This window comes from Podarcis liolepis, assembly GCF_965112155.1.
Source record: "Podarcis liolepis genome assembly, chromosome: 3".
Taxonomy (NCBI): domain Eukaryota; kingdom Metazoa; phylum Chordata; class Lepidosauria; order Squamata; family Lacertidae; genus Podarcis; species Podarcis liolepis.
In genome coordinates, this window is record NC_139557.1 from 78,857,145 (window position 1) to 78,883,665 (window position 26,521).

At 38.7% G+C, this 26,521-nt stretch overlaps 1 protein-coding gene across 19 annotated transcripts in view; it reads left to right on the forward strand.

Moving 5' to 3' along the window:
- The window catches only part of RYR2 (ryanodine receptor 2), a 243,937-nt gene that overhangs the window by 139,282 nt on the left and 78,134 nt on the right, over window positions 1-26,521 (forward strand). For all 19 annotated transcript variants that reach the window (XM_083496695.1, XM_083496708.1, XM_083496706.1 and 16 more), the window contains 20 exons: window positions 1,152-1,284; window positions 1,912-2,015; window positions 3,845-3,980; window positions 4,950-5,136; window positions 6,144-6,249; window positions 6,761-6,881; window positions 7,617-7,786; window positions 8,673-8,893; window positions 9,529-9,619; window positions 9,914-10,054; window positions 10,990-11,153; window positions 11,892-11,970; window positions 13,608-13,697; window positions 15,016-15,153; window positions 16,527-16,604; window positions 17,458-17,533; window positions 21,090-21,216; window positions 22,391-22,506; window positions 23,525-23,589; window positions 24,060-24,181. In XM_083496695.1, coding sequence (XP_083352821.1) covers window positions 1,152-1,284; window positions 1,912-2,015; window positions 3,845-3,980; window positions 4,950-5,136; window positions 6,144-6,249; window positions 6,761-6,881; window positions 7,617-7,786; window positions 8,673-8,893; window positions 9,529-9,619; window positions 9,914-10,054; window positions 10,990-11,153; window positions 11,892-11,970; window positions 13,608-13,697; window positions 15,016-15,153; window positions 16,527-16,604; window positions 17,458-17,533; window positions 21,090-21,216; window positions 22,391-22,506; window positions 23,525-23,589; window positions 24,060-24,181 — 2,465 coding nt within the window. The remainder of the gene's footprint in view (window positions 1-1,151; window positions 1,285-1,911; window positions 2,016-3,844; window positions 3,981-4,949; window positions 5,137-6,143; window positions 6,250-6,760; window positions 6,882-7,616; window positions 7,787-8,672; window positions 8,894-9,528; window positions 9,620-9,913; window positions 10,055-10,989; window positions 11,154-11,891; window positions 11,971-13,607; window positions 13,698-15,015; window positions 15,154-16,526; window positions 16,605-17,457; window positions 17,534-21,089; window positions 21,217-22,390; window positions 22,507-23,524; window positions 23,590-24,059; window positions 24,182-26,521) is intronic.

Here is a 26,521-nt window from a genome sequence, read left to right on the forward strand (position 1 = left end):
AGGCTCCTAGATGCATATCAGTTCCTAGAATTGGAGCCCCAATCCTAAATTCAACATGCATCCAGGTGCGGATGCGGTATCTGGGCTACATTCTTTTAATGGAATGTGCACCCCCTTCCAGACCGGAAGGAAATTCAGTGTGAATAGGCAGCATCCATACTCAAGATACGTATCTCAATTTATACCTTTATTTCTTTGCTCTACCAGGTAGTGAGCACATGGTTCTCCTTAGCTTGGTATGTTTTGGAAGCAGAAATTGGTGAATGGAGAGGAAGGCTGAAAGGATCCTCCTCTGTATTGGCCTCTTTCTCTTCCCCCATATGCATTGGATACCGCCCTTAAGAATTTACTTGGAAAAAAACACCATGCCCCTTTTTGCTATAAAGATAGACATAAAAACCATTCTTTGTTGTTCTGTGTCTAATTTAATTTTAATTAAATTTAAAAATGAGTGTGGCGCTATATTTTCTTACGGATACAGAAAAGTTCCTAGGTATTGGTTTAATCTTAACTGCATATGAAATTCAAAGACAAACAAGATAGAAAGAGCTTTAAGTGTGTTAGTATCTAGCAGGGGTCAGCAACCTTTTTCAGCTGTGGGCCGGTCCACTGTCCCTCAGACCATGTGGTGGGCCGGACTATATTTTGGAAAAATAATAAATGAACGAATTCCTATGCCCCACAAATAACCCAGAGATGCATTTTAAACAAAAGCACACATTCTACTCATGTAAAAACATGCTGGTTACTGGACCGTCCGCGGGCTGGATTGAGAAGGCGATTTGGCCGCATCCGGCCCACGGGCCTTAGGTTGCCTACCCCTGGTATATAGTGATCCTCAAAATATTAATTTGAAGGGAAATTAAGATGCACTCATGGATTTAAATCAAATTAAGCTAAATTATTTTTGTTGCATTTTGATTTCTGCAGATGGCCTCCACTTCAGAATAGATTAGAAATGTGTAGTGTTCCAAATGCCTGTTTGGAAGATGTGCAGAAGAAATAACTTGCAGGACCATGTTTTGTAAAATAAGGAATTTTTGGTAGCTGCAAAAATTCACAAAACACATCAAAAATATTAAAATGCATAGGGGTTTTTTTTTTTTTTTTGCAAACTGTTCCATTTTTCTAACATAGTATTGTTTGTCTAGGAAATCACCTTTCCTAAGATGGTGGCAAATTGCTGTCGTTTTCTATGTTATTTTTGCCGCATCAGCAGGCAGAATCAAAAGGCTATGTTTGATCATCTTAGCTATCTTTTGGAAAACAGCAGTGTTGGGCTTGGTAAGTATTCTAAAGAGCCTTCTGTTCCTTCAATTCATAACCCATTATTCTGTTGCTTTCAAAAAGTCTTTGGAGTCCACAGGTTGTGGATCGCACATTTGTTCAAAGCCCCAGCATGTTAGTGAGTGGCTTTGCGTTCACTACCATAGTAGTTCTACAGAACAGCCTTCCCAGAACAGATTTTTCTATACTGGACATGTGAAGCAAAGTGTTTTTTTATGATACTGTTACTAAATTACATTAAAAACTGTAATGATATTGACTGAATAAAAAGTACATAGGTTCATTTTTAAAATTAAGAACCTCACCTATAACATAAAACCTGTGTCATTTGGGTAGTAATTTTGCTTAGCTGTAATATTTATTTGTAAGTCACGCTACTTCTTTACATTTTATATACTAGGGCTGCCATATTTCAAACAGTGGAAATCCGGACAGAAAAGTTGTTGAGTTTGCCCAAAGTTGTTGAGCGAAAAGAAAATTGCTGCCCAGATTTTCCCAGACATTTGGGCAACTTCCATCTGGACACTGCTGACGAATGCAGTATTCCAGATATGTCTGGGAAATTCTGGACGTATGGCAAACCTATTATATACATTAAACATTTCTGAAATGTTCTCTTAACAGCATCCCCTTCTATGCGTGGATCAACTCCTTTGGATGTTGCAGCAGCATCTGTAATGGATAATAATGAGCTTGCACTAGCTTTGCGGGAACCTGATCTAGAAAAGGTAAACCAGCTTCTGAATAGCTAACTATATTTTTAGACATATGTACCTTGCATATCTTCGTAAGCATCTGTTTACTAATGAAATACAGTAGTAGCCATCCAAATGCCACAGCACAAGGATACAGAACCTATCAGCATCCAAATGTTGCTGGTCTGCAGTTCTCATTATCCCAGACCATTGGTGCTGCTTGCTGGGGCTGATGGGAGTTGGAATCCAAAATCTGAAGACTCTCAGGTACCCTTCCCTGTCATAAGATTTCCACATCCATGTTGCTTACCATAGGATTATAATCTCCTATAAGACTTGCAACCCTCTCTACCTCCCAGCAACTGAACAGCTGACTGTCATCAACAGCAGCATGATTCTGTGATCCCAAGATTCACTCAGAAACTGTTAATGACATTGATCTGCTTTGGAAGAGTCCCACTGGATCAGAGCAAAAGCCTGCTTGGTCCAGCTTCCTGTTCCTACAGTGACCAACCAGATGCCTCTAGGAAGCCCACAAGTAGTTCATGAACATTCTTCTCCTACTTGTGTCTTCAAATGCCTCTGATACCAGAGCTAAAAAATAGCTGCCATGACTAATAGCCCTTGACTAGTAAAAATTTGGACCTGGGTATTCATAGTGCTGCAGGATGTGGCCCCATCCTACAGGATCTATGTGAAAATCTATTTCCATCTCTGAGTTGCTGTTTCTTGATCAGCAGCTATTTTACATGACCCTATTTTAAATGTGTGGAGGTACGTATTCATTTTCAAACTAGATTTTGATTTTTAGTTTAATTACAGAGGAACACGACCTGAGTGGAAAAGCAGACCTGTGAATAATCAGCCTGAATAAATAAGCTTGTGGTAATCATCTTTAAAAGAGTAGAGAAGTGAAGTGTTCTCTGGGAAAATCAATGAATAGATCACTGATGCAGGAGAAAAATCAACGCTGCACAAATTTTACATAATTGGGAGAAGTTCAAAGGAAGTTCAGCATGTTTACATTTCTTTGAATTCAGTGGAGCTTCAGTATACTCCCCCCACAAAGTGCACCCCATTCATTAATTTGTGCCAGCAGCTTATCAAACAGTCACATGATGTTAAGGTCTCATGTTGGTCTAGATTTTTCACTAGATCATAGAATTGTAGAGTAGGAGGGTCACGTAGGGTCACGTAGTCCAATCCCCTGCAATGCAGGAATCACAATAAAAGTATCAGTGACAGATGGCCATCTGCTTAAAAACCTCCAATGAAGGAATGTCCATAACCTCCTGAGCAAGTTTGTTTCACTGTCAAACAGCTCTGTCAGAATGTTTTTCCTGATGTATCATCAGATTCTCCTTTCTTGTAACTTGACTCCATGGGTTTGGATTCTACCCTCCATAGCAGGAGAAAACAAGCTTGTTCCACCTTTCATGTGACAATCCTTGAGATATGGTATTTGAAGATGACTATCAAATCTCTTCCGAGTCTCCTCAACCATTCCTCATAGTGCTTGGTTTCTAGACCCTTTATCATCTTGGTTGCCCTCCTCTGCACACGTTCCAGCTTGTCAGTATTCTTCTTAAATTGTGTAACCCAGAACTGGACACAGTATTCCAGGTGTGGTCTGACCAAGGCAGAAAAGAGCAGGACTATGACTTCCCTTCATTTGGACACTATACTTCTTCTTGATGCAGCCTAGAATAGCATTTGTTTTTCTTTGGGGTTTTTCTGCTGCTGCAATAGCCAGTCTATTGAAAAGGGAGTAAAAGAGGACTTCCTATTAGAATACTGGCTTGAGCTTTTTCTTCTTTTTTTGCAGTAAATGCCTCTTTTGTTTAATTTTGCCTTGTTCTTAGGTAGTTCGCTACTTGGCTGGATGTGGTTTGCAAAGCTGCTCATTGCTGATTTCTAAAGGTTACCCAGATATTGGATGGAACCCAGTGGAAGGAGAACGATACTTGGATTTTCTTCGTTTTGCTGTTTTTTGCAATGGTACTGTAGGAGCCTATTAATTTTGTACCACTATTGTTGTTCCAAAATAATTATATAAACCTTTGACTATCACTGCTACTAATGCACCAAATTAAGTGGTGCTCCTCTTGTGTTTTATGTCACCAGCCTTTCTCATTTGTTTTGAAGGGCTAAAATTGGGAAACGTTATTTTGTATTCTATTTTTTAAATATGGGAACAGTTATATTGCTTTCTGTTTTGCTATGTGCCTGTGTAACTGTGACATCAATTTTCTAATTATTCTCCTTTTGTTCTTTGCTGATTTGTAAGTGGTGTGTTGTATGTGCAGGTGGCTGTAGGGCAAGCCTTTGCAGAATATTGCAATCATTGATAAAACATTAGCCTTTACAAATCTGAATATGCAGGCTCTAGATTGCAATGATTTCAAGATGACTGTTCTTTACCTTGAACCAGGGTGGCTAAGAATATGATGAAAGTACTGTTGTAGCAAAGAGGTTGAAGCAACAAAAGAGTGAACTAAAATAAGCATTTGGTAACACTGGATGAGTGTTAAAATTCATCTATATGCACACTCCAAGTGTCCATTTCAACTCCCTTCCCCCAAGTCTTTTTCACCCTAGCCCCTTACTTTTTGTCCGTGTTTCTTTCACTTTTCTACTTCCCAACAATATGTCAGAAATCCGAAAGTCCTCTAAATGGCTTGTAAAGGTTGATTTGGCTAGACATTCCAATGTTTCCTGATCTGGATATAGTGGGATTGCCCTACTTGCAGCCAGAATAATAATAGTCACCTTCTCAGCTTACTTAGACGTGGGTTTCTCCCGTCACTCTTAGGAGGCTGTCATTACAGCTGGATCGTGTAATGAATAAAATTTCTGCTCCATCTGGCACAGCAACATGGTGCTGGTACCAATTCATCTAGGCTTGTTCCCACCCCCATGTAAGCCCTGGATTGTGACTTTGGCTGTGGCCTTCCTTACTGACTGTAGGAGAGAGCGTTGAAGAGAATGCCAATGTGGTGGTAAGACTGCTCATTCGACGTCCTGAATGTTTTGGACCAGCACTGAGAGGAGAAGGTGGAAATGGCCTGCTTGCTGCCATGGAGGAAGCCATAAACATATCAGAAGACCCCACAAGAGATGGACCTTCACCAAGTAGTGGATCCAATAAAACACTGTAGGTAGTAAAGAAGGGGTTAACTTCCCCAGACCTATTTTGTAATAGGTCTTACAGAATTCAGTTTTCTAAAATAAGGCTTTATTCATAATTTGCAAATACTTTGTCAGCTCCCAAACCTAACAGGTTTCTAAATGCAATAGTCCCCAAGAATTCAACATTTGAAACTTTTGGGAGTATTCGTAATAATAGTACATTTTCTTTTTGTTGTAAATCAGAATAGTAGTATTTTATTATACCACAAATAGGCAGATATTTGCCTTGAATTTGACATCTTCTATTACTCCTGAATCAGTACCATAATTCACTGACTTTACATAACTTATTAACAATGGAATATATCAATGTATTACTAAGATGCTTTGGAAAATAAATACTGTATAATTCATTTTGGGGCAGAGCAGTCGTCTTTCCATAGTTCTTAAATATCAGATGGTGTAAGTCCTTTTATTGCAGGTGTGGGAGGAAGGGTTTAAGGCTGGGCCAAATAACTCCTCTCCACACACCTTTCATGGGACCACCTCTCATGAAAAAGTCTGTAATTACCAGAGGGAGGGCAAATTCTAAGAACTTTGGGGGATTGGCTTACCTTTGAAGAGGAGATGGCCAAGCCCCACACCTCTTTTTAGAGACAGGAAAACACACACACCCTTTGCCACCACTTGAAGTAACAGCTTACCTGCCTTCAGCAGCCTGGCATTGTTCCCTTTGTGGTTTGATTCACAGTGCCCCATGAAGGTAATCTTCACTGAATTAGCATAGGGCCTGCAGTGACTACATGTGGATGGCTCATTACATAAATGTAAAAGAGATACCTAAAGCTACATTTTCTTGTGGAGCAATGTTAGAAGTCTATATAACTGGACTCCAGAGTCTGTCTGAGGCAATTATTATTAGATATACCAGGGATAAAACCTAGTCTTGCTTTTGTAACAAAGTTAAGCTTCCATAACAAATTCCTCGCTGACCCTCTATTTTCCTTCCTATTGGGAAAATAAATTAAACAGAAGTGAGGTGGAAGAAGAAGATGATACCATTCACATGGGAAATGCCATCATGACCTTTTATGCTGCTTTGATTGATCTCCTAGGACGCTGTGCTCCAGAAATGCATGTAGGTTCTGTTGTTTACTAGTGTTTATTATCCTTGTTTAACATCTACTTGCTGCTAATTGGTTAAAATAAGAGCACAGGTTTAATAGTACTGCTGTTTCTGAATGGGTATCAAGTTGTAAGTTGCTGCTGTTGTTGGTGGTATACTCTTGAGAAACTTAAGTATGAGTTTTGGCTTTATCCATTCAGACTTTTTAAGCATAACAGCACTTTAGCATACAGGGAAATGCAACCATTGACACCGTTACCTCTTCAATTCTAAGTGAGTGAAGCTTTCCAAACATACTTAACACAAGCACTACAACTTTCCAACCTAGTGTCAATATACTGTGTACTATAACTCTAGCTTCTCATGAATACCTGTATGTTAAACTTTGCTGTAGCCCCCCAGTATTCTAGATTTTCAAATCACTGTTTGAAATCATTACTGTTACTCTCTTGCTTATGAATAATATGTGTACATATTGTGATATCAATCATATAAACAAATGTTTGCATTACTCCTTCGTTAGCTAATCCATGCTGGCAAAGGGGAAGCAATTAGAATACGATCCATTCTGCGGTCTTTGATTCCTTTGGAAGATTTGGTGGGTGTGATTAGTATTCCTTTCCAGATGCCAACAATAGCAAAAGGTAAGAAAAGTGTTCCATTTTTATTTCTGATATGTTCTAACATAAAAAGCTTGACTGATTTACAATACCTTTTTCTCAAATATGTATGAAAATTAAAATGGAAATGAAACAGAAATTCACACTGACTTTCCTTGGCACGAGCCTTTCAGTTGTAGAATTGCAGGGGTATGTGATTATTAAATAATGATTCGAAGATAGTAAACCAATAACTAGATGTTCAGTATCAATATTTGCAATAACAAGGATGCCATAGTGCTTGTGATTGGAATGATTTAGGTTTTATCTGCCAAATTCCCTTTATTCAGTCAAGGAAATGGGTAAGCCATCTAGAGGATGTCTAGAGGATGTTCATACACTCATTCCTCTTGGCAGGAAGTAGTTATGCAATCATATATCCTAATAGTGATCTCAGTTCTCTGAGAGCCGGTCCTTATGTAGGCAAGTTGGTACCATCAATGCTCAAGAGGGAGGTATGATACCATAAGTCTTGGGAGAATCCCAGGTTTGCTGATACAGAAAAATTTTCAGGGGAAACAAGCCATTTGAGGACTGAACATGCTCAGTGGACATGGACTGTTGGCTGACTAATGTCAGAGGGGAAAACTAGAGGGGAGGAGGAATGAATTGGATTGCCCGAAATCCTGAACAGAAGCACTCCATGCTGCAACATTGTGTTGCAGGTACAATTTGCTTGTATCAGTACCAGAAATCTGTGTAATTGATTTTTTTTTTCAGATGGTACTGTGGTGGAACCTGATATGTCAGAGGGGTTTTGCCCAGACCACAAGGCAGCCATGGTATTGTTCCTTGACAGGGTCTATGGGATTGAAGACCAGGATTTTCTTCTACACCTTCTTGAAGTTGGCTTTCTGCCAGATCTTCGTGCTGCTGCTTCATTAGATACGGTAACAATTAACTTTTGATTATTAGGTTCTCTCTTTGATCTAGATCTATACCATGCATGTATTCTGACTTCTCGAAAATGATAAGGAAAGTTTTTGCAGTACTCTAGAATTGAGTATTGAAAGTTGGGAGACTTGACTTCAAATTCCATGGATGTATTGTATAACTTTAGACAAATTCAATTTTTCATGTAAGATATTATTATCTACTAATAATAAACAAATGTTTAGATAAATTCAGAGCACAAAGCCATTGAAGCAGTGTAAAGTAAAAAATAAAAATAAACTGCAGAAACACAAAATCTGTGAACAATAAAAGTTTTTTTTTTTAAAAAAATCAGACTCTAAAACAGCAAAATGTTTCATAAAATATAAAATTAATCTTCCATAAATGACTGGGTTACACCTCAGAAGTGCCTAAACAAAAATGTATTTAGTAGGTGCGTAAACATCATTGTATGGCACTCTCAGCAGTTCACACCATCTGAGGAGTTCGTAATTACATTACATTACATTACATTACATTACATTACATTACATTACACAGGCATTTTGTAAATTAATTATATTGACTGTTCTTATTTTTATTGTTTTATATTTTGTGATTACAGACAGCTGAATCTTCCAATTAAAACACTGGGAAATGAAATATGAAATAATAAACATGTTATGTGATTTTAGCAAATATATGAGTTTTTTAAATATTGAAAACAAATGGCAGAGGAAAACAAAACAAGTCTAGCACACTCATAATGTCCTTTTATTCCTATAAAAATCCATCTTGCCTTCCTTGAAAGCAAACCTAATAGATTGTCATCATGTTACTATGTAACCGTTTTGTATAGAACATAACTTACCTACCTTAATAGCTTTACAATTTATTTTATAGGTTGCTCTGAGTGCTACAGATATGGCCCTGGCTCTCAATCGGTACCTCTGCACTGCTGTTTTGCCTTTATTAACTAGATGTGCTCCTCTTTTTGCTGGCACAGAACACCATGCTTCCCTTATAGATTCCTTGCTACATACTGTGTACCGACTTTCCAAGGGCTGCTCTCTTACCAAAGCTCAACGGGACTCTATTGAAGAGTGCCTACTCTCCATATGTGGGTAAGTGTATACTTCTGAGATTTATAGGAAAATTAGTTTCTAGAGCGAAAGTGTCTCTTAATAACATTGATGATAAATGTTTTTAATGTTTGATATTTTATTGTGTTTTTAGTATTCTGTTGGGAGCTGCCCAATATATTGTATATTATAATCCCAATATGTCACCTCCCTGATAATATACTCAAGACAATTATTATTATTATTGTTATTATTATTATTATTATTATTATTATTATTATTATTATTATTAACAATTTATTTGTACGCCGCCCATCTGGCTGGGTTTTCCCAGCCACTCTGGGCGGCTTCCAACAAAGATTAAAATACATTAAAGATGCTTTGAATGTACTCAGGATGCTTTGAAATAGCAACAGGACATTACACCTCTTTGGGAATAAATTCCATTGAACTGTGAATATTCATAGGGTTGGATTGGAATGGATGAATACAAGTTTATGGGTTTCTTAAAATTATTCTCATAAGTCATAAGAGAATCCAAAGAAATACAACAAAGTATAAACAGACATGTGCAGAATAAACTCTACACTGTTTGGATAAGGTCTGCAAAGTAGGTTGCTTGCTATCCTCCAACAGTAGAACACATTTTCTACTCACTTTTTTCTTTCTACTTGCAGTCAGCTGAGGCCTTCAATGATGCAACATTTGTTGAGAAGATTAGTGTTTGATATTCCACTGCTAAATGAGCATGCAAAGATGCCTCTTAAGGTGAGTGTGGTCTTTAACCTTCCCTTTCAGAATATACAACTGCCACTTACCATCATCCTTCAGAATCTAGATCTGATAACAGCATTTTGACTACACTGTGAAGCAAAAGCATTTCGTCACAGTCATTTACATCCAGCACACTCTTCAAAACAGATCACATCATCATCATCATCATCATTATATTGCCCTATACCTGGAGGTCTATGTCTCAGTACCTGAAACTGATCATACCTAACTGCTCTACAAAGTTTATAGTGGATTCTCTGAAACTGAGTTATTTTTTCCCCTCCCAAGTTGCTGACAAATCATTATGAAAGATGTTGGAAGTATTACTGTTTACCAGGAGGATGGGGCAACTTTGGTGCTGCTTCAGAAGAAGAACTTCATTTGTCCAGGAAGTTGTTCTGGGGTATTTTTGATGCCTTATCTCAAAAGGTAACTTTTAAGTTTATGTTTTAAGCATGTTGGAAGAATAATGTACTCTAATTTTTCTAATGTCTTTTTTGAGAAATGGATATTCCTGCAAACCCTTTATTAAATGTTCTTCATAGTTTCCCCAGCAAAGTTTGATTGCCTAATAAAAAAAATGACAATTTATAGCCATGAATGCAACTAAATTATTGTACCAGGATCCCTGGCTTTTAACGTAATGTGAAGACAGTATTCTTTGAAAATGAATAATTTCCAAATATGCAATAATAATTGTGCATTACATACAAAATGTGACTCCTTTGTGTATAAACAAGTGCTTGCACATACATGCCAGGTTTTATTTCCTCTGATAATTCTGGCAATAGCTCCTCATACCACATTGGAGGCCATGTCTGCAGGCCTGCCAAATTGTGAGGACACTTTACATGGTGGCTGCTTCATGATTCCACTCCTTTTGATAAGGCCATTATAATTACCATGGGTCACTAATATATACTACTTGTTATCCTTCAGTTTTGGAGCGCTCTGTAGAATGCAAATAAATAAAGTAAATAAACGGGATAAAATAGAGAAGATGGCAGAAAGCTGGTTTCAGAAAAAGATTTCGCACTACCCCCTCTTTTTTTAAGTGAATGGTGGTGCCCTGGAACTACCGAAGGACTCATCTTTGTATTTAACGTCATGTTTTGAAAAATTCGAATGACATCAGCCCTGTGGGGTGGGGTAATAATAATCAGGATCACCATAGATATGGAGGAGAAATTTAACCCCTCCCTCCAGTGCTATTTGCATAGAGAAGATCCTGAATGTACACGCCATGGTAGATCAAAGTACAAGTGATGCTAGCTCAGATACTAAAACATAGCTAATTTTCCAGCAAAAATAGAGGCTGTCTCAATTCATTGCTAGGTCTTTTGTATTCTACTTTGTCTTCCCAGAAATATGAACAGGAACTATTCAAACTGGCCTTGCCGTGCCTGAGTGCAGTGGCTGGGGCTTTGCCTCCTGATTACATGGAATCAAACTATGTGGGTGTGATGGAAAAGCAAGCGTCCATGGATTCAGATGGGAACTTTAATCCACAACCTGTTGATACTTCAAAGTAAGGATTTATTATACTGTTGTGCCACTTCTGGTGTATTTTGTCCAACACGCACTCAGCTCTCGCCTGCGGTTCCTAGAAGCTGTCCGCATGCAACAGCAGCCACATCCCAGGAAACAACTTCAACTGGCTGGCTAAACAAGGTGAAGGTAGCTGATGGGTCTCTAATCCTCAGTGAGCTAGAGACTTCCCCTGGCTCTGGCAGATTGAGCAGATGAGACCAATAGTGGGTCTGACGGTCAAGAAGGCAGTTTCTGCACAGGCTATAGAGGAAAGTGAGGGGCAGATGATGCTTGTCAACCTGGGAAGGTAGCCAATCAAGGAGAAGGACAACTCTGATCCTAAACCTTTGCTGCCTTGTGGGAAAGCTGGGGAGACAAGTATTGTATATTGAAGAGGCACTTAAAGCTGATTACTGTAACCACTTCTTGGACCACTTCAGGGAAAGTATTCCAAAGGGGGTCATCACAGAGGAGGTCCACTTACATGTTGTTACCAAACAACATTTGGTTGGTTTTGTAATGATCAGCAGGGTTTCCTTGGAACATATTGAAGCTTAACTTGGTCTATATTGGGGGGTGGGGGGTGGGGGGTGGGCTGCTAGGTATTTGCTGGTCTCAAGCTCTTTTAGGGCTCTAAGTATGTTATAAGCAACTGTTTTTTATGAAAGAAGGATTAAAAGGAATGCACAATTTATTATATATATTATTAATCCTGGTCTTGTATTTTCTTATCTAGCATCACAATTCCTGAAAAGCTAGACTACTTTATTAACAAATATGCAGAACATTCCCATGATAAATGGTGCATGGAAAAGGTAAAATGTTTAGCAACTTTTCCCCCCAAAGCATATTTAAAGTATTAAAAATCTGTCTGGATAATAGTCTGAAACACATTTTCCATTTTTAGTATCCATCATGGAATCTTGTTTATGTTGCATGAGTAGAACAGTCTTCTTTCTTTAATCAAAAAGTTTTCTTTAAATGCATTAATCTTCTGAGTTTCAGTAAATGAGTAGTCCCTGTTTTTACATTTATACTAATCTAATTAGTTAACACTTTTTCTTTGCTTTTTGCTTTTAGTAAGGATGTTTATGTTTGTTATCAGATATTTGGATGGTTGCGTTTGCATGGTTGCCTTCTATCTGGAAAATGACATTGTAGATCTAGAAAAATAGAAATCATAAGTATCTGATCCAATTTTACCAACGGTGCATATTAGTGCCGTGGGGTGGATGGATGCCAGGTATATTTACAATGCTTCTGCATCATGCATGCACTATTTAATATATGGTCCTTTAAAAAAAATTGTTCTCTTTGAAGAGCACCTCTTGTGTGGTAAAAATATAAGTTTCATGACCACAACATACACATGCAAGCTTTTAGTTACTATTTGTTTTTAAATGCACTTGATTTAAGTCTATATCTACTATAGTTGGGACTAGGGAAGCTGGAATAATCCACTTTAAATGGATTTACCGTATTCCCAGAATTTGGTGGTTCTGCCCCATTTGAGCTTTCCCCCCATTATATCAAGTCTCCCATTACATCTGAGCCAACTAATTATATGCAAAATTATATGCTAAAATTGTATATTATACATATAAAAGACTCAAGTGTCATTCAGTATTATATTTCTGCAGCATAAATTTATCAGTATTAATACATGAGTATTTTTAAACAATTATATTCATTGTTGTATGCATCTGTTACTTTTGGAAACCTGGAGAGTATATACATGTAATATTATTCATATAATACTGCATATTATATGCGAGAATTATTCACATATTTAGGGCAACCAATTAAAAAACCTTGCTTCTTGTTGAAACCAAGGAGCGAGACAGACAGAAATGAAAAACAAGCAACAAAGATAAGTTTGACACCGAGATTTTCAGAAAATTCTCTCCATAGATGGAACCTGCAGCACAATGGTGCACTGGAGTGCTCCACTCTGTTCCACCTCCTCAGCCACATTTCTGTTTCCATTCCCTAACAGTCAGCATTCCATGCCCTCTTAAGTGTGCTCAGTCAATGGGCTGTTTTTGTTGTTGTTGGGGAGGGGATGATTTTCTTCCCCCATCTTTTAAAAAAAAACTTTTGCAAACCTTTGGGTTCCTCTTAGCCTGTGCATGGATAATGTAGCTGTTTTGGCTACATTAGTATTCTGAGAATGAGTTCACTATTAGTATATATGATAAGAAGTTCTTAATAATCATATATATGATAAGAAGTTCTTAGTTATTGCATGACTAATTAGAATATAGGATATTGTTATTACAGCTGTTAAGTCATTTTAAGTTCAAAATAACCAAGGCAAAAATATGCTGGTGAGTCTAGTTCTCTTGGACAAGTGGGTGTAGCATAATGATAGCATGCAAAAACACCATCCAAAACATAAATGACAGCAAGATTCCTGTTCAGCTTATCCCCTCCCGCTTTTTATTTTTATCAGTTTGCAAATGGGTGGATATATGGTGAAACATACTCAGAATCTTCCAAAGTGCAGCCATTAATGAAACAATATAAACTGTTAGCAGAAAAGGTAAGAAGTTCATGTCAAATGTTTTGTTTGTGGTGATCTTTTCATTTTATTATTAAAATTAACTTTAGTGGTATCTAAAATAATAGACAAATCCCTTGGTTGTTAGAACTCCTCTCATATATTAGAACACATTCTAAGTTAGGAAGACGGGATTAATGATATTTTTGTGCAAATTGAGCACGTTCCGCCAGTCTGAAGTTTCTCGTCTGGTCTGAGGCAGGACTTGTGAGAGAGGAAAGAGAGTAGGGCACTTCATTACAATATAAAAAAGTCATCATAGCCAATAGGTTTTATAACCTTGACCAACAGTTTATGAATATGCTGAAAAACCCAGCCATGGATAATCATGTGTCATCTTCATTGCTAAATTCCTTCTTCCTAAAAATGGGAATTCACAGTTTAAGGACTCTTCAGAATGGTGACTGGACTTATGCAGAATGGTGACTGCCTTATGCAGAGCACATGAGGCAGCTGTCCTTGCTGCTCAACACTTGTGTCCATCCTCAGTGTTTACCAGGGCATCCCTCATATGGCTGGATGATCTAGAGAATTCCCATCAGGACCTAGACTGTGTAACAAGAATGTTACTTAAAATTTCCAGGGCAGCTACATTTCTGGCTGATGCCACACTCCATGACATCCAGTATGTGTCTTGTTCCTTGGTGGCCTCCCTAAAAATAGAATGGCTTATGTATGAATTCTAAACACATAGAATTAGATTCCTCAGTTTTTCACCTCATGTCAGGGCTACCTTCTTTATGAATCTTTTCATCAAACCTTTACATGAGCTGCACCTTTTAACAAATAATTTGCTTCTCTCTCTTTGGCATACGTTGACATATTGAGTTTAAGTGATGGGCTTATCATTATTCTTGTTTTGTCCAAGACTTCCCTTGTCTTGTCTTGTGTACACCTGTTGAGATAATCTGAGATGGCTGGTAGTGTAACTTCATCATCTCTATTTCATACAGTGATATTGCAATTCATCCTTGCAGCCCACTTCTGATTCCATTTTTGTGTGTGAAAAGTTTGTTACGTTGACTGCAGTGAAACTTGTTTTAAAATGAATATTTGTAGAATCAAGCTATATTTCTGCATTCCAATGTGGACATGCTGGGTAGTATGCTGGTTATTCTCACATTTTTATGCTATACCAGAGTTAGCTAGAGGTCTGGGAGATAACCTAGGCAAGTATTAGATTACTATTAAATTATGTAATAATTAAAATATAATAAACAGTGTTATAAGAGAGTGTACTGTCCTCTCAGCTACTTGATAACTAAAAACATAACCATAACCATCTATTTGTTTTCCCTAGGAGAAAGAAATTTACAGGTGGCCAATCAAGGAGTCCTTGAAAACCATGCTTGCTTGGGGATGGCGGGTTGAGAGAACGAGGGAAGGAGATACTATGGCTCTTTATAACAGGCCACGCCGAATATCACAGACAAGTCAGGTACATCCTGTATCATGCTGCAAGTGTTTCCTTCTACCGCGTAACATAATCTCAGGCATCCAATGGTTAATAAATATAAAGGACTAGTTTAGATGTAGAGGAGGATTTGGCATACTATCGTCATGAAAAATAATCAGGTACCAGCTTCATTTGCGGCTGTACTTCAGTTGTGTTGCACATGTAGGGAAAAGAGGTGAGGAAAATTCTAAAGCTGTGTGTGCAGTTTTGAATGAATCAAGTAATACAGACTGAATTATACAGTGTTGTGACACTATTTTGTATGTGTTTTTTTAAACTTGCTATTTTTAAAGAGTCTTAGGGCTGCAATCCCAACTCCTGGCCAGGAGCATCAGAGTTCAGTGGAGTGTTGGAGCCACCACCATATCTGAGGTTCTGCTGCTTATGCTGGCCTAGGGCAGAAGGTGATACACAACTGTTGTTCTTTGCTCTGCCAACTCCAGGCTGGTACAGCAGAGAGACTCAGATTAGGTTCATTGCTGGTAACTGGATTGGCTTATGTTCCAATGGAACATTCGCCAACCAAGTCTGTTTCCTCCCCACCCAGTTTTGGGGGTTTATGCTGGCTGTTACTGAAGGGAGAGGGATGTTTGCTTCTGCTGTTGGTACATGAAACAGAGACCTCCATGGTAGCAGACACCCCCCCCCCAAAAAAACCCAGTGGAACCCTGTGGAGCAAGATTTCCATCCCATCCTAACTTCTCTAGCTTGGCAGGTCAGGAGTTTGGATTGCTCTGTATAGGTAATCGCAACTATTCCTGATAAATGATTATCAGGATTGTAGTATTTTCTAGAAAATGACTTTAATCTACAACCAAGTCCATTATTATTTTTTCTGGATAGTGTTTCAAGAGAGATTCTGGGCAAAGAGAAATGGCAGCATTCATTTCTTTAAAATATTCTTTGCCTTTTCCAGTAGATAGACCATTTCTTTAAGCTGAAATTTGTATCATGTGCCTGTAGTTTTTGGAAGAATATCGTATTAATGCTCAGCATGTCTCATCTTTTGGTTCCATTTCTATTTGCTTTCACTGTGATTCCTTGCACAGGCCAATTATTCATTTAGATAAATGGAAAATTGGCACAATGCAGTTTCATAAAGTCCCAAAAATGTCAGTATTGTACTAACAATGTTTTTTTATTATAAAAAATATTATCTGGACTGTGCCTAACTCTTATTAATCTGCAGCATTTTGCATTTTAATAGAGAAATATGTGTAGGCTGATAAATTGTCAATTGCTCCCTCTTCCCCGATGGATTTATTAATAAACCTCTTATCCTTTGTAAGTTGTCATTTAACTTTTTAACGTGTATTTGGTCATTATTTTTTACACATCTGTTAATATTTACTCAGGTTTCTGTAGATACTGTCCATGGTTATAGCCCTCGTGCAATTGACATGAGTAATGTTACCCTCTCCAGAGAACTGCATGTAAGTCATATCACAGCTAATGTCATGTATTTAAAACATTTAAGAAAGCTTTTGTTCCTTTCACCGTGTTTGTACAATGCAAGTTCCCTGCTTATCCTCTGGTACATGACATCTGTACAATTTTAAGAATTTCCAGAGGATTAAGCAGGTTAGTCCTTGCAGCAAAAACTAGTGGGTGCTATTGTAGGTGCTTAAATTCAACATTTGTATTATAATTCCAGTTACAAAAAGTGGACTACAAAGAGTAGCCCCAAGCAGAGTATAGAGTACAGCTTCTTCAGTGTATCTTGAGAAGCTTTTTAGCTTGAAAAAAAATTCAAGAAGATAAATCAGTTAGAACAATTAAGATCTGCAATAACAATTAATTCTGTGCCATGGCAGTGATTAGGGATAAGAGCCAATGTAGCAGAGGATAAATCTGTTGTTTTTGCCAGTTCCTCCTGCAAACCCTCATGCCATCTCCCAAGGCATTATGGGAAAACGCCACCAATCCTCTGTAGTAGCAAATTTTTGGGTTGCACAGGCAAAAAACACTTCCACCCCTAATCCCATGGGATCTCATGGGATCACTGCATTAAAGCAAACATTTCTAATGTTTGAGATATATTTCTTGAAGCTTAGATTTGTAAAATTAATGTACTAGGAAGCTAATTATTGGGGGGGGGGCGAATCTGAAGTGCACCTTTGCAACTTTAGCAAAAGCATAATAATATAAAAATAAATGCAAAAGAAGATTCATTTAAAATTGGCTATTGTGAAGCTGACTGCCATATCCTAAAACAATAAAACAAAAATGCATAACAAGCATGACTTAAGATTAGCTGTTATGAAACAAATCCTTTTATTTCATCAGGCTATGGCTGAAATGATGGCTGAAAACTATCACAATATATGGGCAAAGAAAAAGAAGATGGAGCTTGAAGCAAAAGGTAAAGAACTTGCTTATAGTTTTACGGACGTATGAATTATTAGCTTGGGTTTCCTAACAATAATCATTAATTTTTTTAAAAAAACAGGATCACAGTAATTCACCCAGGTTTTTAAGGTATAGATTCAGATATACATATGTTTAGAACATCTAAATACATTCTGAAAGTTAATAAAAAAAATTGGCCTGAGTAGTACAGCAGGGACCAGGGTTTGTGTTGCTTTTTTTGCTTACATATGTATGAAAGGGCTACATATACTGATGATACTATGCAAAAAATACTAATAAATCATTGTGTATTTTGAGGATGAGGGACACGGGTGGTGCTGTGGGTTAAATCACAGAGCCTAGGGCTTGCTGATCGGAAGGTCGGTGGTTCGAATCCCCGTGACGGGATGAGCTCCCGTTGCTCAGTCCCTGCTCCTGCCAACCTAGCAGTTCGAAAGCACATCAAAGTGCAAGTAGATAAATAGGTACCGCTCCAGCGGGAAGGTAAATGGCGTTTCCATGCGCTGCTCTGGTTCGCCAGAAGTGTCTTAGTTCTGCTGGCCACATGACCCGGAAGCTGTAAGCCGGCTCCCTTGGCCAATAAAGCGAGATGAGCGCCGCAACCCCAGAGTCGGTCACAACTGGACCTAATGGTCAGGGGTCCCTTTACTATTTTGAAGATATTGATTTGGGAATAATTTTGGAACTGAATAATACTGATACACAGTATGGGTTATCCCACCTAGTAATTTTTAATGAGCTATTAAATTTAAAAAATAAGGCCTCAGAGTTTTTCAAAACATGATATTCCTACAGTATGCATTAAAACATACACAGACAGAAGCCATCCAAACACCACTTGTCTTTGCCAACCATTTTAAACTCCTATCATACCTCATAATTTGCTATATCTTCTTTTTAAAGCTTTCAATGCCATGTTCATTTAGAATACCATGTCAAAATTTAAAGGCAAGCATTTGCTTCAATGTCTTCCTTGCCTTATCCAAGTTAAAGTGCGTGCCTTAGTAGGTAAAAAGATGTTGCTAGCAGAGAATACATTAATTCTTGACTGATGCCCACAATATAGAACTGTGAGAAATTATCTTTTAGCTAAATGACAACCTAATAACTACATCTTGTCAGACTGAGGATTTTCATTCCCAACTGTAAGTATGAAAACAGATAATAGAAAAAAAGCAAAATGCAGTTTAAAACCTCAGAAGATAAAGTCAAGCGTTGCCTGTTTTAGAAGTGAGGGGGTGGCAATGTGCTGGAAAGTGTGTTTAGCTTTGCAAAGTTGAGTCATATTTTTGATTCTTCTTTTCTTTATGCTACTGGAAAAGTTTTAGCAAAGATTCATTTCTATCATAGCAGTTACGGGCAGGGCAGGGCACAGGGTTGGATTTAGGTTTGATGAGGCCCTAAGTCACTGAAGGTAATGGGGCCCTTTATATGTCCAGCTGTCCTTTGTCAACAACAAATTGTCGCTGTTTTTTGTGTTGAATCTATGCTATATGGTAATTTATGGACCTAATAGATATCTAAAGCCATTTGCACATAACAAAATATGTATTTTAACAAAGTAATTGTTGAACTGAAATACAATTAAGAAGTAGTATATTAATAGTGAAATATTAAGCTCTAACTTAAAATGATTGGCAGCCCATTACTTACATCACAGGAGCCTACACAACACAAAACACAGTTGCTGTATGTAGGTTTTATTTTATTTTTTATCTTATATTTTGGAAATGTACACCCAGGGTTTTTTTTTTCCCTTTAAATTTTTTGGGGCCCCCCAAGAGAGTGGGGCCCTAAGCTGTAGCTTGTTTAGCTATTATGTAAATCCAGCACTGGCAGGACAGAGGGCGACTTTGCTCTTGTTTCTTCTCATCACTAAGTGTCACTGCTGGTTCCTGAGAGAGAGATGGTGAAGAGTGGGGAATTCAAAAAGGTGTGGGAGTATGGTGTCAGGACACCAATGCTGCACACATTCCATGCCTCATCCTTCTCCCTAGGAACCATGAGGGATGCCTAATATTTGGAAGGCAGATGGGCTACGCTGCCCTGCTTCCACCGACTTCTCCTGCTAGGCAGACATCTTGCTTGCCTTCCTTTTTAATATTTGTATTCAACTGCTAAAACAGCTTATCAGAAATGCATATAATATATCATGTGCTGGCGTCTTTAATGTCTGTTCTTTAGTGGGTTATTAGGCACTCATTTGGTGCTCTGTTCCCTTTTGATGCTTAATATCTCCGTCATTCGGTCCCAGCTCCTGCCCACCTAGCAGTTTGAAAGCATCCTTAAGTGCAAGTAGATAAATAGGTACCGCTTTATAGTGGGAAGGTAAACGGCGTTTCCGGGTGCTGCTCTGGTGCCGGTTCGCCGGAGCAGCTTTGTCATGCTGGCCACGTGACCCGGAAGTGTCTGCGGACGGCGCTGGCTCCCGGCCTCTAGAGTGAGATGAGTGCACAACCCTAGAGTCTGTCAAGACTGGCCCGTATGGGCAGGGGTACCTTTACCTTTTTATCTCTGTGCAAAGAATGCTGTAGAACAGCCTTCCATGGGGCAGGGTGGGAGCATCAAATAATGGCTTTAACCCCCAGTGCATTGAAAAAAGCACTTCGGAGAAGCAGAAGTGATTCTCTGACTCCCTTTTCAAGAATGCTAGGTGGGGAGAAATTGATTTTTTTTAAAATCCATATATTAACCCTACAAATGATGAGTTAATGAAAGAATAGTGGACTTGCCTCACGAGTAGTGCATAGATTTAAGTTGATTGTGTTATGCACTGGGAGATGGAGCTGCTCAGCGCTCCTCCTCCACCGGGCCTTGGGAGGAAGAAGTTGCTGACATGAATGGTTTGGATTAAACAGACCACAACTTTGTTGAAGGAAGATGAAGTACGTGCATCAGCTGAGACCAGTGTGAAAGTGGTTAGTTGTACTCCCTCCCTACAAGATGCTTAGGGAGATGGGCATAGTTAGACCGCTGTGATGTCTTTCTTGCGACACTGAAGCCAGGCCCAACCTCTATCTGATAAACTAGTCTCCTTGTGAGGAGAGGCAGGTGTGAAGTGGTTACCCATATTAGCTACCTATAAGGCAGCTCTTCCTCTGGGAGAGCTCCTCCAGCCTTTTGAGTGTCTTGTTATGTCCCATCCCACATGAAACTGATCTTCTGGATACTTTCCCACTCTCATTTTGTTGCTGCAAACATGGCCCAGTGGCTGGTTTCTGTGAGGCATCTGCTCTGTCCCAATAATTCTTCCTCTGCACCCCACAAACTTGCCATGGCAGTGAGGACCCCTTGATTCTGGCATTTGAATTGTCAAAGCTTTTATGTTTTTAAATGTTGTACTTTTTTACCTTTTAATAACATTAATTACATTTACGTCCTATATGTCCTATGACTAAACCGTAATGTGCTTAATGAATTATGGAAGTTTATTATGGGCATTTTGGAATAAAACAGTAATAGATCCCTTTTTGAAGTTATTCACAATATATCTTAAGTTGGCCACCCCTCAGTCTTAACCATGGTGTCATTTTTCTAACTTACGACAGTGGGAGGAGGAAACCATCCCTTACTTGTTCCATATGATACACTGACAGCCAAAGAAAAGGCCAAGGACAGAGAGAAAGCACAAGATATCCTGAAGTTCCTACAGATCAATGGATATGTGGTCTCAAGGTAAATTCTAATCTGTGTTGCAATAGATTTTAGGTAAAAGGTAAACAATGCTGAGTTAAACCGCCATATGGTGTGTGTACTATTTATTTATTTAATAATACATATGCACGCACACATATGCACACAAAAGGCATGAAGTTTTGTTTTTGTTTATAATGTAAATCAAGTAGTAAATCTGAAATTTCTGTGAAGTTCTTTTTGTTTTCTTTCCTGTTTCTGAACCTTTCCTGAACACTGGATGGCAGCTACAAAGCCATTGGGAAGAATTCAGCATTGCGCTCTTCTGGGAGTTTTTGTCAGTGCAAGCATTTCTGCTTCCAGGTGGAATGGTCCTTCCTCTTCGCCCTTGCACTCTTTTGGGGGTTCTCCTGAATTCCAGCGTGAATTTGGGGGAGCCTAGTGAGGGTAGGGAACCTTGTTGCACTAAGAGGAGCCCTCGTGCTGGCATCCGGTTAGTTCAGTCTGGGCCTATGTGTTTTACTCAGAACAGACCCATTTAAATTAATAAAGATGACTAAGTTAGCTTCCTTAATTTTAACAGGTCTACTCTGAGCAAAATTTAGTTGACTACCACCAGTATATGTGCATTTTTGTTTGTAAAACTGAAATGCTCATGAAGTAGTAATGCTATAAAATATGACATATTTCTCATCCTAAAACAGCTGAAAGCTGTAAAGGCCACCCAGTCAGTCTTTTTCATCAAATCCTTAAGATAAGAAGGATGGTACAGGAGGAATATAGGGGAAATTCCTATACAGTGGTGCTGTTTTCTCTAGTGACAGTTGATCTGTCCAGCTGAGGGGATACAGATAGTTGATTTGGATGTAACCTGAAGATATAGTTCGCCACCAACCAGAAGGGAATAATAATATTGAAGGAGAATTAGGGAGAGGACAACCTGAGGCTCATATTAAGACTTGCCAATGCAGTGGTTTGGGTTAACATCTGAATTAAGGCAAATGATGCCAAACTGAAAAGAGAAACAAAAATTCATGTAAAACACACAGAAACATTTTTTGCTGTATTAATATGAGTTTAATCTAAATTGCTTTAAAAGTATATGCAGGTAGGTGAATATACAAGGCCACAGCTAGCTTTGTGATAATTTGCACATTTTTGTACAAAAAACTACTTTTTGGGTTCTAAGTTTGAGTGAAAACTCTTGTCGTTCTAGAGGTCTAAAGGATCTAGAATTAGACACGCCTTCCATCGAGAAACGATTTGCTTACAGTTTTCTTCAGCAGCTGATAAGATACGTGGATGAAGCCCATCAGTATATTCTAGAGTTTGGTAAGTCACTGTAAATGAGCATTTTGTATTTTAACATTGGTTAAAGCTCGTGGTTAATGAGGAAATAACTTAGCCATGAGCCCCAAGGCAACACATTAAGCCGAATCTTGAATTAGCTTGGCATGGCATCAGAAAGGGCTGGAGAGAAGCAAAGTGTCTGTGAGCTCCTTTCCTGGAGAGGAGGTTTGGCTTAGCATGTCATGTGAACAAGACCATTATGTCCTCCAAAAAATGTGAGAAATCATTAAGTTTTTAACATTAGTATTACTGTTTAGTAGAAAAAACGAATGAGCAACTTCACATCATACATCACATGTTCATATATAAAGAATGCGGGTCTTACATAAATAGATCATAAAGTTCATAAAGAAGAGAAGAAGAAAACATTTGGTATATATCTTAATTTTTAAAGAAATATAAAATGGAAGCAATCTGTCTAGTTTAAATAAATTTCATACAAGTATACAAGTGAGCATTGTCTTGAAAATTTATGTTCCAGTGATTTATAATACACTCCAGCATCCAAGCTATCTATTTGGTGACTGCCCTTCCTTCCTTGTTCCTTTTTTAATATGCAGTATTCAATTTTAATATGCAATAATAAATTTTCACCTACACTCATGATTTGGGTAGGGGTTGAGAGTAGTATTATCTAGTCTGATTGTTTCTGACAGGCACTGTCATTTCCTTGTCCTAGTTACTTAAAAGAAAAAGTGGGGGGGGGGGGGAGAGGCATGGTGTTAAGTTCAGTGTGGAGGCTGATTCAATCTTGAAATAGTAATGGGGGAACTAGGAAGGCTTTAGCTATGGTTTTTGCAAGCAATTATAGATCGCTACCACTGAGATTAAACCAGTTGTCACACTTTTGCTGATAAAAAGGGAGAAACCTGTTAGGGAGAAAATTGCTACATACATACCGTATATTAATGTATGCAATTCAATATATGAGAAATATGGTTTAAGAATAATAGAAAAGGCTACATTTTTTTAAAAAAATAATTTATCTTTTTTTATACAGATGGTGGCAGCAGAGGCAAAGGAGAACAATTTCCTTATGAACAAGAAATCAAGTTCTTTGCTAAAGTAAAGTATATTCTCTTTTGCATTTTTTATTGCTATCAAATGTGTTACACATAAAGCTAGTGGAGATTTAATGCTAATTACATGTTAGGCGCAGTGAAGAACCTGGGAGACAAGTTCATACTCTTGTGCTAGGTATTCATGTATGATAATATAAGAAAATGCATGGCTAAGCTCAAGCGAAGACATTGTCCCAACATTTTACATGCCCTGTAGGCTTTCCTTTTGAGGGGGGGGGGGTGTGCACCTTTGGTGTCCTGAGCCCATGGGACTGGGCAAGCAACCTGGCATACCTTCAAGTAGACTACTTTTGCTGAGTCTGTTCACACTAGTACTTGGTGATGATGTCAGAGTTAATGGGGATGGCTCACTGTCAGATCTAGAGAGAACCACCATGAATAAGAATTGTGGGAGATGGAGCCTTGAGATAATAAGTGTCCCTCCCCCCATTTTTTCTCATGTATTTATTCCAGGTTGTACTTCCTTTAATCGACCAGTATTTTAAGAACCATCGCCTGTATTTCCTATCTGCTGCAAGTAGGCCTCTTAGCAGCGGGGGGCATGCCTCAAATAAGGAGAAAGAAATGGTGACAAGGTAAAAACATAATAAAATATAATACCTAATTAGCTTACTACAAAACAGAGGCAGATTTATGGGCATACATAAGTTAAGAAGAGGGAAATTTACATGGAGATGTCTATTTCACAGCGTGATCAGCTCCCCAAGACTTTAAGCTTAATAATTTCCTTGTCCTTTTCTCATCTCCACTAAGGTTTCTTAAGCTCTTTCTACTTCTCACATTGTAACTACTCAATTAGATGGTTCATGTTGGGGGTTGGGGGTGGGCTGGTGATTTTTTTTCTTCTTTTGGTAAAAGAACTAAAACAGTCATTAGGATGTTTAATTGGCGGATTATTTTACTGAAGGATGCATAAATTGAACTACAAAACAAAGGCCCCCCCTTTTTAATCTTGTTTTTCCAATATATCTGTTAATGGGTTTTTTAAATGTCTGGAATACAAATCCCCTTTAAAATATTGAGGCATCTTCCGTATTCTAGTATTAACTACTGTCATGTATACAAAACAGTTGATCTCACCAATATATTCAACAATTTTTTTTACTTACTTGGTTATATAGCAGTTGCCTGCATACTTCGTTGGGGGGAAATGCTACAAATTTTTAACCTATCCTGTTGAAATGCCTACTGGTGGCTGCCAACCAGTGCAATAGACTTCCACTCATACAACAGGAAGGGCTCCTCCTTTCCTATCTGTTGCAGTCACTCACACTCCATCCCACACCCAAGTCTGCTCTGAAGGTTGGGGAACCCTCCAGAGCAGATATGTGTAGGGAGCGAGGTGCTACAGTGAATTGCAGTGAGCGACAGTAAGGAGAAGTCTTTTTTTTAAAAAGGAATTCACAAGCCTCTGATTATCCCAAATAACATGCATTGCCTTAGACATGCAAACACAACCTCTATACAGGTAATTCTCAACTCAACTTACATTCCAAGGATAACATGTAATGCCAAAATTGAGTTCAATGGAAGGTGGCATTGCCAAAGTCCCCCCCCCCCGATGCCTGCTCCCTTTCTATTATTTATTTGTTTGTTTATTGCTATGCACATAAATAGCATAAAGGGACGTGGGGGGCGCTGCGAGTTAAACCACAGAGCCTAGGGCTTGCCGAACAGAAGGTTGGCGGTTCGAATCCCCACAACGGGGTGAGCTCCCGTTGCTCGGTCCCTGCTCCTGCCAACCTAGCAGTTCAAAAGCACGTCAAAGTGCAAGTGGATAAATAGGTACCGCTCTGGCGGGAAGGTAAATGGCGTTGCCGTGTGCTGCTCTGATTTGCCAGAAGCGGCTTAGTCATGCTGGCCACATGACCTGGAAGCTGTCTGCCGGCAACCTTGGCTAGTAAAGTGAGATGAGCGCCACAACCCTAGTGTCGTCCGCGACTGGACCTAACGGTCAGGGGTCCCTTTACCTTTATCTATGCATGTAAAGCTGAATGCACACAAGTTAAATGGGTGCAACTTGCAAGTTACGCATATTGATTCTTTCTCGGTGTTAGTCGTGAGGTTCTTGAAATGTGTTTTATAACATAGTTAAAAATACTTCACGAAATCTCTAAGCCCCATTCGTTGTGCAATGCTGAATGAGCAACAGGAGATGTGTTGCTGAGAATGACTGTAGCTCATTGGTTCAACCTCCAGCATCTCCATATAAAGCCGAGAGTGACCCCATCTGAAACCCTGGAGAGCCAGTGAAATGTAGACCCATAGTAAGCAAGCTGGATCAAGGGTCTGACTCTGTATAAGGCAGCTTTCTATGTATATTTCAAAAAATTGTGCTGGATTGTTGCAGAAGTAGTTAACAAAGACTCACCTTCTTTAGAAAGTCTTTTGATTGACATTAACATTGCCTGTATAGTAGGTTATACAGTATTTTCATTTTGTATCACAGCTTAGAATGCAGGCAGTTTAAGCGGTGACCAGTAATAACTGGTGTTATGTGTCGGAGGCCAGGAAGTATACTTTTCTTTTGAGAGCCATCTGAAGAGGGAGGATACTAATTCTGGAAGATGTTGCTAAGAGCCCTCAGAGACAGGGGGCTGTGCAGGCAGCACGGCTGAGGTGAATAGGTTTGGGGGTTTTTATTATATCGGCCTGAGGAATGTGTGGCAGGGCAGACAATTGGTAGTGACTACTATTTTTAGAAATTAATAATTCTTGGTGGAGGGGATCTGGAAAAACCGGTAATTTTAAAAATCTGATTTATTTTGTGTATGTTCTGAGTATGTTACATTACTCCGTAATAGCCCTCGTTATTATTATAAAAAAAACCCTGAATTTGGTCATGAAAAGTAACATCATTTATGTCAAGATTTGTCCATTTCCTTATACCTTTTGTATTCTCTGTCTCCCTAAGC